This window comes from Leucopleurus acutus (genome assembly GCF_964270905.1).
Source record: "Leucopleurus acutus genome assembly, chromosome: 14".
Taxonomy (NCBI): domain Eukaryota; kingdom Metazoa; phylum Chordata; class Mammalia; order Artiodactyla; family Delphinidae; genus Leucopleurus; species Leucopleurus acutus.
In genome coordinates, this window is record NC_139156.1 from 31840778 (window position 1) to 31852726 (window position 11949).

At 44.5% G+C, this 11949-nt stretch overlaps 1 protein-coding gene across 1 annotated transcript in view; it reads left to right on the top strand.

Annotated features, from left to right (window-relative positions):
- The window catches only part of ALDH18A1 (aldehyde dehydrogenase 18 family member A1), a 46852-nt gene extending 44250 nt beyond the window's left edge, over window positions 1-2602 (top strand). Inside the window, exon 18 of the mRNA XM_082854280.1 lies at window positions 1607-2602. Coding sequence (XP_082710406.1) covers window positions 1607-1788 — 182 coding nt within the window. The 3' untranslated portion in view covers window positions 1789-2602. The remainder of the gene's footprint in view (window positions 1-1606) is intronic.
- Window positions 2603-11949: the final 9347 nt, after the last annotated feature.

Sequence of the window (11949 nt, forward strand, 5' to 3'; positions counted from 1 at the left end):
TAAGGAGTTCTCAGACAGTCGCTGGTTTTCAGGGGTACCATTTTACAAAGCTCCAATAAGGCATTTGTGGCACATCTGAGAATTATTTCAACGACTTAAAACATTTTAATCCCTCTGAACGTTTGAATAGAGAACTGCCTAGAGAAATAGTTCTCACTGAATTGTTAAAGGTTATTAAAGGGAATTTTGCTGTTATTCTTAGTCATTGGACTCTTTATTTTTAGTTCCCTGTTTCTGTTGTGTTGGGGTTTGATTTAATTATCACATCACTTGCACTGATCTTTGTATTCCATGTTCTTGAAGAAGAAATAGCACACTTGTAAGGGCTGAGGTGCCCAGCTTTCAAGTGAAAGTCCAAGATGGGGGAGGAGCGAAGACCACTCCATTGTCTTTCCATCAGCCGCTCCGAGCAAAAGTTCAGACTCCGGTTGGGTTAAGTTCCTGTGAAATGCATGAATAACAGTAACAGATAACATTTATTGAGCATTTACTGTATTTCCGGCACCGTGCTAAGTGCATCACATGCATTATCTCACTTAGTTCTACATAATGGATTCTATTATTTTCTTCCTTTTCCAAAAGAAAAACCTGAAGCAAGAGGTGGTTAGGTAACCTGCCCAAAGTCATGTGATCTCTACGCTATTAACCGAGAATTTGAAGCCAGTGGTCACCATCTCCTTGCCGACCACTGCCCCAGGCACCTCGCTTGCTCCTCTCTGCCTGCAGCGGCTCTCCACTGCTGTCCCCTGGCCGGCTCCTTCTCATTCAGGTTTCAGCCAAAGGCACCTGCTCGGGGAGGCTCCCACTGACCACCCTATCCAGGGTGCTGCCACCCTGCCACACAGTCTCCGTCCCAGCACCCTTCGCTGCACCCCATCACCACATGGAATTATTTGTTGAACTGTTCTTTGGCTGCCTTGCCCACAAGAATACAAGCTCCATGAATTACATCAGTTGTTCACCACTTCATCCCCAGGTCCCAGCCCAGTGCCTGCTCAGTGAAGTTGTGATGAGCAAAGGAGCCCTGCCTCAACGGCACACGGTGCAGAACACCAAGCCAGACCTGGGAAGAGCCCCGGTGCCCCACGTCTGAGGCTGGAGCAGGAGGGAGGAAAATGAAAAGCTCTCTTTGGTGTAGTCAGCAGCCATTTCATGAGCACCTAGGAGCTAGGCGTTCTAGGGAATACCTAGAACATGTCCCTTACCATCTAGGGTTTAAAGGATACTCGGGGAGATGAAACCTCTATACACTGTCGTACACCAGAAACAATACCCAAATGTCAGATGATGGTACGCAATCCAGACACAAGACAGATATCGGAGACAGTGCTTGTAGTATTGTCAAAATGGATTGGGGATAAAATACAAAGGAGAGACCCACGGTCAGACCTCTTCTTCTTTTCTTAAAGAAGGGGCCTGACCGTGACTCACAGCAACCAGAGAACATGTTTATGGGGACAGTGGAAGTCAGGCTAGCCCAGGGAGGATGGGTCAGGAGAGGGCAGAGAGAGGGGGCCAAGTGAGGAGAAGGAAGAGACGCAGGCCTGGCGGGTGGTCAGGAAGCAGAGGCTGGGAAAGCCACACCCTCATCCGTGCTTTTCCACAGGAGCTGAAGTGGGGATCAGTACATCTCGAATCCACGCCCGGGGACCAGTGGGACTGGAGGGACTGCTTACTACCAAGTGGCTGCTGCGAGGCCAGGACCACGTGGTCTCGGACTTCTCAGAGCATGGAAGTTTAAAGTACCTTCACGAGAACCTCCCTGTTCCTCAGAGAAGCACCAACTGAAAGCATTCAGAGGAGAGCCGGGCATGTTCCGAGCGGTCTTCACAGTTAAACTCACCTTAAGCCTCTCAGGGGGTGAACCAGGTCTTTTCTCCCACCTCCTGGAAGGGCCTGCCTGTTGGAAAGTGCCCCTCAGCGTTTACTGGGCCGTGTGGCAACATCAGCCTGGACTAAGGACTCTCATTCCCGCTCACCCTTTTCTTTCTTTTTAAGGTAGAAAATAATTGCTCTGGATAGGGATTTTGCTTAATTGCTAGAGGGGGACTTTGCTTCACATAATGCAGTTCCCTTCAGTGGTAGAAACAGAAAGGTGCGGTTTCCCCACATAAAAGGCAATGGAAAAGTCACGGCCGCCTTTTACCTTTTATCACCTCAATGAGGTAGTGTCTCCCTTGGTATGTGGTTGTTATAAGGGCCAGTCGTACCTGGTAAGTCTCCACATTTCCTTTCTTTCACTCTCTTAGTCGTCTTCAAAAAGGAAAGATTTGGAATTTAGAGAGAGGCAGCCCTTTTTAGCATTCTCATTAGAAACAGTCACAAAAATAGACTGAATCATCTGCACTAGGAAGATTGACCTTTTGTATTTATTTGTGGAGTAAATATAAACAAGCATTCCAGATGCTGTAAGCCTCTGAATCCAGGAGCTTGGCACTACCTGTGACATGGTTAGAACCTGGAGCTGCAGACAGGAGGCACAAGTTTCAGGATGAAGGACCTACAGCCATTGTGCTTGAAATTTTTATATGAATTATTTTGTCATCCTATCCTCTCCCTCCAAAACAAAAATTAGAGGATTATTTTAATACTTTGGATTCTTGCCCCCTTTTTGAGAAATAAAGTTCTTATGAGAAGCCTGTGTGCATGATTTAAGCTTTCTCCATCACCTGTTGTTATCCTCTTCCTCTTCCCTCCCTTGTGGCCCTCACACCCCACTGTTACACAGTCTCTTCTCTGGAAGTTGGTTGGGGACAGAGGCCATCTGCCTCAGCAGTGTCAGTGGAAGCAGCACAGGCAGATCCCCAGGGGAGGGACTCAGGCTGAGAGAGAGGAAAGGAAAACATGATATGAAGCCCCAGGAGCTTAGGGACTAAAAACACGGTGATGGTCTGAAGTTCATGGGTGTGACTGACGTGAGCGTACTGTCCTTGTGCCGTGTCCACACGGCATCCACGTGGATTGTTCTGCCCGTCGCGTTGCCTCAGGATCGCCTGCTTCAGTGATGGCCCTAAGCCCTCCCTGCCTCCCTCCGTCCTGTTCTTAAGGTCCTTGGTGCCTGACAGTCTGCAGTTGAAAGATTTCTTGTCTCATGGGGGCCCTCCCAGAGAAATAAGTACTGACTTACACGTTTCTTTTTATCCTCTGAGGAGGTTTTATGAGCACAAGAATTACGGTGTCGTGTGGGGAACATGTTCCCGGCTGGCTCCAGGCTGCACCTCTCTTCCAGACCCTTACATGGCCGGCCACGTTACCCTGCCCGCCCCGCCCTCTGAGTGGGGAGTTCTGGCATAGCTTGCCTGAAAAGGCAATAAACAAAGTCCTGCCTGAAACTCTATGGCAAATACCACAATCAGCTCCCAACCACACAACAAACGCCCCTGGAATCGAAAATAGAAAGTGACCCAAGAAGGCCAAGCCCTTGGGGAAGACTCCACTGAGGAGGCAGACCTGGAGCTGGGCCCTGAGAAAGACAAGTTGTAGGGTAAGGAGAGGCGAGAGCATTCAGGCAGGGGACTGGGGAAGCAAATCCAGAGGTGGGGATGAAATGCAGGTCTGGGGAGCAGTGAATATACCAGCTCGGGGCTGAAGTTCATGTGGGTAAACAGGAAGGTAGTACATCCAAGACAGCTGGGAGACAACCTCTGCCTGAGCCACCCTTCTTAGGGCGTGGGATGGGGTGAGTTTAGTGCAGAAAATGCAGCTAAAGCTCTCATCCAACAAGTCCATTCTCCCTTATGCAGACACTTCAGTCCTTAGTCCATTTCTGCAGAGAGTGGGGGCCATCAGTCTCCGTTTTTCCACCAAAAGCAGAGAGATTCCCAAAAGAAGGCCAGGAGACAGCCGTAGCTTCACAGGGACCCCCACCCAGGCCGTCTTCCAGTATGTGGCTTGTCCTAACTATAGGAAGCTGGCTTTTTATTCTGAAATCCCTTCTGTGGTCCTGCCCTGCTACTTCCCTTTCTTGGCCACCAACTCCTGGCAGCACCGGGTGTGAACCAACCAATCCTGAAACTCCCACCTCCCCACCGAGGGGGAAAAACAGCCCTCAACAAATGTTTTTACTCATCAAGCCAAGTTTACTTGGGTTTAGATTTTCTGTTACTTAGAAATAAAGATGGTAATAATTATAAAGGTAAATATAATAGTGATAAAATTAATGTCTGAATGATTCAGTATATTCATATATTATGGGGGCATTTACAGAATTATTCATATGGGAGGAAAATTGGGCAGCCAAGGACTGGATTATAGTAGGTGTTATTTGTCTGCTCTATATCCTTTATTTTATGAAACCATCTCTTCCCATTTTGCAGTAACCCAGCTCAGTCTCTGTGACTTGGGGCGGGGGGGGTGTTCATCTCCCTCTGGTAAGCCACCTAGTAAGCCTGTCTTTGGATTCCCCACTGTCTAGCGAGGAGCAGTGCACACAGGTGCTCACCGACCACCTGGTGACATGGACTATCTGGGCAGAGTTATGGAGGTGGAAGTGGGACTTCTCTGAGATCCGTGGACCATTCGGGACACTGGTGGGAGGGTGGCAGCCTAAAATGGTCATATATCTTTGCTGACCCCAACTCATTTCCTAGTAACTGAGCAGCGTCATCATTCTCGCCTAGCCGTGCTCGAAACATGCCTTGGAGTCTGTTGGAGTGGAAGGTGGGTTAATGTTACAGTGTTTTTTCTGCTGGTGCTTCTGGCAAAAATCAGTGAAGACCTTTAAACCATTCTTTTGGCAGCACTCCGCTCCCCCTTTAGTGAGGATGAGTTGTAAAACTTCATTCAGTATTCAGTCAGCACCTATTATGTGCCATGTGCTGGGAATAAGAGACATTATCCCCCCCCCACCCCCGCCAACGGTTCAAAGCTTAACCTGAGCATCACTGCTCTATCCCCAGATAATTATTCTTAACTCCCAGTCTCTACCACCTATTTTACCCCTATTCCTAGGAGAAACCCTTTGGCCAATAAGAAGACACCAGACTAGACAGATCTCCAGACAGGAGGGGACGCAGGTTCACTACCACCTCAGAAAACAACTCGCTGTGGATTCCACCTGGCCCTAAGATTCTTCTAACACTAGAGGGCGGTCAGGCCCCACAGACCTAAGGAGGTCGGTCCAAGTCTGAATGAGCTCCATGTGCCAGCATCCTCAGACTGTCCACCTGGAGATGAAGTGCTGGCGCAGTAAAATAACTTCCAGAGATCCATTTACTTAGAAGGTAAGAACATAGGCGTTTTTTGGATAAGAGGCAGATGAGAGTTTGGATCTTGATGCCACCACCTGCTAGCTGTCTGAGCTGGGGAAAGTGTCTTAACCTCTCAGAATTTGATGAACTTATCCATTATCCATAAGTGGGTTTTGTGAAATTATGTATAAGACACTCAGCACAATATCCAGCTTATGGTAAATCTTCAATAACTGTTAGCTGCACTGTTTATTTTGTTCTGAAGAATAGCTTTCACTTAGTTCTGTACATTGCTATTTTATTTAAAGTCCAAACATCTCTTCCTAGGAAATGAGGTGGGGACACTCTTAGGAGATAATCTACTATGTACCAGGCACTATAGCAAGAGCCTTACAGATGATGCCACAGCAATCTGAATGAATTATCTCTATTTTATAGGCACAGAAACCAAGGATCAGAGAGGTTGAATAAATTCCCAGGTCACCCGGTTACAGAGTGGCAGAACCTAGATTAGAAACAGATAACTAGACTTCAAAGCTCTTAACCACCACAGCAGGCTGTAGCAGTAGTGTTTTCCCAGAAGTTCCTGCATCTTAGCCCAAGGCAAGTTGTAAGGCAGAAGAAGGAGGTTGCCATAGCTACTAACTAGACCCCTTTTCAAGTAATCAGATCCCAGGTCTGCTCCAGTTTTGCAAGAGGAGATGCTTGTCTGGAAACTCTCCTCAACACCTGCCCCTGGAGGGAGCCGATTGCACCTGAATTATTTACAGAGTCCCTAGACATTTGATATAATGAGCAGGTGTGGATGCTTCTCCGACTTTCCCCCAAACATGCCTTTACTGACCCCCTTCCCCTCCCCCTAGTTGCCTATGAGGAAAAAGAAGCATCAGCCTTCCCACATTGTATGTGTGTCTGCCTCCTTCATTCTCCATTCCAAAAATTATCTGTAAGAAGTGAACCATTTTCCTTGCAAATCTCAAAATAATGTTGGTTTGAGTTGAAATTGATGGTGTAAATTGGACCCTAGCTAGTAAATGGATAAATTTTTCTACTGATACACAGTTCCTTTTCCTCTATCCTAAGGTTATACAAGTCAAACCTAAAGACTGAGTTTGTCAAAAATATTCATTCTATGGATTTCAGTTACATAAAGGAAAAAAAAACTATGCTTAGAAAAAAGACTAGAAGGAAATATGAATGTAAAGGTGGCACTTGGCCTATAGTTTTTATACCACAGTAGCATATGGAGTAACAAAACGGCACTTATTAATAAATTCAGTGATGAGCGTCATGAGTTTTCTAGGGTCTGTTCCCCACCCACATCCTCATGTGAGTGCTCACATGCACCCCTTGCCTGGACAATCCATCTGTCGCTTCCCTTCTCTCCCTTCCTATTCATAGGCCAGTAGTGGGGTAACTGTGCAGGCTGAAATTGTCCTGGTAAAGAATTGCTTCCAGGTCTGTTCCTCATCCTCTCTATCTAGTCTGTGAGTCTGTGTTGTTTCAGCATCTTTTGTAGTACCCCAATTAGATTTTCATGTGAAATCAAACTGAATCCATTGAATCTTAATAGTATTTTAGGTATATATCTCTTTACAGTGAACTATTTGAAAACAATTAGCCATTAAAAACCTTGTTTGTAAAGAATATTGATTGACATGGAGAAGAGGCTCACTACAAAATGTTGAAGAAAAAACTTGGCTTTACCTCTATCCGTGGTTCCTCCATATCCACAGATTCAACCAGCCATGGACTGTGTAGTACTGTAGTATTTACTGTTGAAAAACATCTGTGTATAAGTAGACCTGCACAGTTCAAATCTGCGTTGTTCAGAGGTCAACTGTAGTTATTCTGGGTCCAGGACAGTAGGACTTCAGCCATATCTGTAATATTTTATCTTCCTTGAAAAAATATTTGAAGCACATATGGCAAAATTTTAAGATTTGGTCTTGATGGTGGGGGCAGTGATGTCTGTTATATTACTTTCTCTGTTTGAATTCTTTCATAATTAGAAAACAACAGTGAAAAGATATTTATTGTTCATATTGACATCTTAACCAAGTTATTTTTGATCGAATTTTCTTGTATCCCTGTTATAATGCCTGGAATAATGTAGGTAAATAATAAGTATTTTCTTTTTGAAAAGAAAAAGAAAATAAGAAAAAACTTGGCTTTAAAGAGGTTAGTTAAAATTTCCCAATTATAATATATATATATTTGGTTAGGAAGAAGACTGGAAGAAAATGTATCAAAATATTATGAGTGATTCTTTTTTATCTTTATTGAAATATAGTTGATTTACAATGTTATATTAGTTTCAGGTATATAGCAAAGTGATTCAGTTATATATATATTTATATATATGTGTGTGTGTGTGTATACATATATATATATACACATACATACACACACATATATATATTCTTTTTTAGATTATTTTCTATTATAGGTTATTAAAAGATATTGAGTATATAGTTCCCTGTGCCATACAGTAGGTCCTTGTTGGTTATCTATTTTATGTATTGTAGTGTGTATATTTTAATCCCAAACTCCTAATTTATCCGTCCCGCATCTTTTCTCCTTTGGTAACCGTAAGTCTGTGTTCTATGTCTGTGAGTCTATTTCTGTTTTGTAAATAAGTTCATTTGTGTCAGATTTTAGATTCCACATATAAGCAATATCATATGATATTTGTCTTTCTCTATCTGACTTACTTCACTTAGTATGATAATCTCCAGGTCCATCCATGTTGCTGCAGATAGCATTATTTCATTCTTTTTTATGGATGAGTAATATTCCACTGTGTATATATACACCACATCTTCTTTATCCATTCATCTGTTGATGGACATTTAGGTTGCTTCCATATCTTGGCTATTGTAAACAGTGCTGCTATGAACATTGTTGGGAGGGGGGTGTGTGTACATGGATCTTTTCAAATTAGAGTTTTCTCTGGATATATGCCCAGGAATGGGATTGCTGGATCATATGGTAACTTTATTTTTAGTTTTTTAAGGAACCTCCATACTGTTCTCCATAGTGACTGTACCGATTTACATCCCCACCAGCAGTGTAGGAGGGTTCCTTTTCTCCACACCCTCTATTGTGAGCAATTCTTACTGAGTAGTGGGATTAATAGTGAGTTTTACTCACCATTATACTTTTCTGTTTTCCAAAGTTTCTTTTTTACTACTTGAAATATCTTTTGAATATTTTTCTTGTTTTCATAATATTTATTCCTGAGGGAAATTAGTGGTATGATGGTGAAAATAAAATTTGTGATAACAATCTTTTAAATCTAGAGAGGCTTATTTTTCCATTTCATCCCCCTTTGCAGACTGTCTTGCAGAGAAGAAATCAAGGCTCAGGGGGCTAAGTCCTAGAACCGGGCCTCTGCCCTGTAGGGGGATTGTGGCCTCAGGGGAGACACTGGACTAGTCAGCTCTAGGGCGCCTCCAACCCGTGGCTCCCAGTGCGTCTGCGCTGTGTTGCTGCTCGGGTTTCACCCCCGTGCTTACAGCCCTCCCAAAGCCAGGGAACGTCAGAAAGCCATAAAGTGTTTCTGCTCCAGGTCCTTCACTGAACTCGAGTTTTCCTTCTCTAACGCACAAATAAGGCTACATCTCTGACTCTGTGTTGCCAGATTCTGTTTCAATGCATACAATTAGATGGTAAATAATTCAAGAGAACGGAAACTGGCAAAGTGGTGTGTGATGTCCAAATAGCTATCTTGTTTACCCTCTGGTGTAAACTTCAGGCTCATCAGCAAGTCGGAGCCCCAGGAGCAGGTAAAATGTGCAAACACAGGACTCTACCTCTTTCCATTCCCTCCCATCTTTGAATCTTGTTGAGGATAAGAATGCAGTTTCCCAGTTTGATTAAAGTAAAACAGCATGGCTTTGGCAGACAGATTTGGCTGACTTCTTAGGTAAGTCTGAAGTTCCTCCCATGGTGAGTTGGGTGTCCAGAATCTAAAAGCATCCTCTTCTCCTTGTAGTGAGGATTCGTGATCCAAAGCTGAGGTCTCAGCAATATTATCATGCATCCTCCCTCTCTTCCTTCTGTGCAGTGAGGGAGATAACCTTTCACCAGGCCCTTCTGAACCTGCCTGTCATTAAAGAAGCAGTCTTAGTTAAGATTCTTTGAGTTACAAGTAACATAAACCACCTCCACCTTGCCTAAGAAGAAAAGGCTAATGTATTATATGGACACAGGGTGCCTCATAAAGCCCGAGGGCAAAAATATTAGAGCTGGCCCACCTTTCAAGAGACTGAAACTAGCTCAGGCAAAAAAGAGAAATTTGTGCCTCAGGTTAGCAAACCACAGCAAGAGCGAGTGACTGGAATCAGGGATCCCAACATCCCCTCAGCGCTCCTATGCCTCTCCTTTCTGTATGAGGGCTTCATTTCCTCCTGCTGGAAACTGGCTTCTTTCATGAGCATGGGACACAGCCAGTGGAAGCTTCCAGACTTATTCTCACAGCTTTGTTTCACCCACCCCACCCCCCACCCCCGACCAACCACAAAAATAAAAAGGCTCTCGGCTCCCAGTTCCAGTGCAGAAGGACTCTAGTTGGTCTACTTGGGCCACCTGTCCCCGCTGTAGTGAAGATGTAGAGGAGGGGCCATGGCATGGTCTGGGTTGATTCAGCCATATATACCTGTATAACCATGCCATGGTTAAATCTTGCGATAATTTCATAAGACTTCCTCTTCTGGTAGGATGTAGTATGTAGCAATAATCCAGTGTTCCTGTTGGAACTAGAAAAAACTGGATAAATTAAAAAATCATATTTTTAAAGGCACTGGAGAGGTGTAGCAGCAACAAAGACTAATGAATTAAAATTCTGGAGAGGAAAGAGCCTTTTCTAAATGAGCTGATAATCTCTGACCATTTTCTTACCTGGGTATATTTGCCAAATCAGAGCTTGACCCGGGCATAAGGTCTTTACTGGGACAAATAGAAACTGGCAGAGCTTTTGATGATCCATGTGATCTGGCATTGGAATCTAGAGGAGCTCTAAACACATGGCCAGTTTTCCCCATGCAACATTTGCTGAATTCTGGGATGCAGCAGGAGAGGCTGAGCTAGAAGTGTCTCATAGCAGAGGGAAATTTCCCGCAGACTTGCAGTAGGTAGGAAACAAAGTCCCGTTAGAGGGATGAGGGCTGCATTAAACATGATGGCTGTCCCCTCAAGACATTTGCTAAATTTTGAAACTGTGTGGGGCAAGAAACAAAAGAGCCTGAGCTCCTAAGAGCAGAATTGAATCTTGCACAGGCTCTCCGGGTTGAGAAGACAGAGACCCACCATACTGTCAATCAAAAGCTTGAGCGGGCTCCCTCCAAGGAACAGATGCCCCAAAGTTGGACTGGGACTAATACAACTACCATCCAGCCCCAGCGCAGCTGAATCCCTGACTAGATTGAGATGATCAGTCCCTCACCACATCCGAGAGGGACTTCCCTGGAGGTCCAGTGGTTAAGATTCCGTGCTTCCACTGCAGGGGGTGCGGAATCCATCCCTGGTCAGGGGACTAAGATCCCGCATACCGCACGGAGCAGCCAAAAAAAAAAAAGAATCATCGCTGGAGGAAAATATCATCTACAACCTCTATGGTTCTTTTATATAATTATGAGACATGCAAAGAGCAGGGAAATATAACTAATAAGAGAAATAGCAGAGAATGGAAGCAGACCCACAAATGATTCTGACATTTGAGTTAGCAGACAAGGACTTTATAATAAGTATTATAAACGTGAGAGAAAGTATAGAAAATGAAAAGAACACAATATATGAAAAGGTAAAGAATTTCAGCAAAATTGAAATCTATAAAAAAGGAATCAGGGCTTCCCTGGAGGTGCAGTGGTTGAGAGTCCACCTGCTGATGCAGGGGACGCGGGTTCATGTCCCAGTCCGGGAAGATCCCACATGCCGCGGAGCGGCTGGACCCATGAGCCATGGCCGCTGAGCCTGCACGTCCGGAGCCTGTGCTCCGCAATGGGAGAGGACACAACAGTGAGAGGCCCGCATACCACAAAAAAAAAAAAAATAAATAAAAAGAGTCAAATAGACATTCTAGAACTGATAAATGCAATATCTGAAATTAAGAACTCACTAAATGAAATGCTTCCTTACCAGTTGGTAAATACCTACTGGCCCAAGCCTCCTGAGTTCCTTATCCTCCACTCCATGGCTAACTGGCCCTCCCTGGACCATCCTGGAGTTCCCCATGATCCAACAACTAAAGAGTTCATTGCTGACCCAGCCAGGGGCTTCCAGGACCCTGCTTTACCACTGCTGCAAATATCCCTTCTGATTGGTTGGTGTCTGTGCTTTCCCATTTGTCAACTACGTTGATGTCACTCCTTGGTACTGTCATTGAAAGTCCTCACCAGAAACAAATGATTGAAGTTGGGGAGAAGGAATCCCCCAAAGGGGGCGATACCAGAATAAAAGGAAAAATGAAAGGACATAAAAAGGGATGTTTGTTCACTATGAGGCTCACTAATAGAGCCAGAAATCTGGAACCAAAGGCTGCTATTTGCTGAATTTACATTATTCTAAATTTCCTCTCCACCATGGCCAGGGAGAATGGAGCGAACTGTGGAGAGGAGACCAAAGGAGGTTGGTCCTCTCCATAGCAGCGAGGTTGCTATGTTGCTTGGTCTCTGGAATCTGATTGTCTGGTAGCTCCCACACGAGTTCATCTCATGAATTGCCCAGGATAGCTGTAGAGACTTGAGTTCCTCAAAGGCAA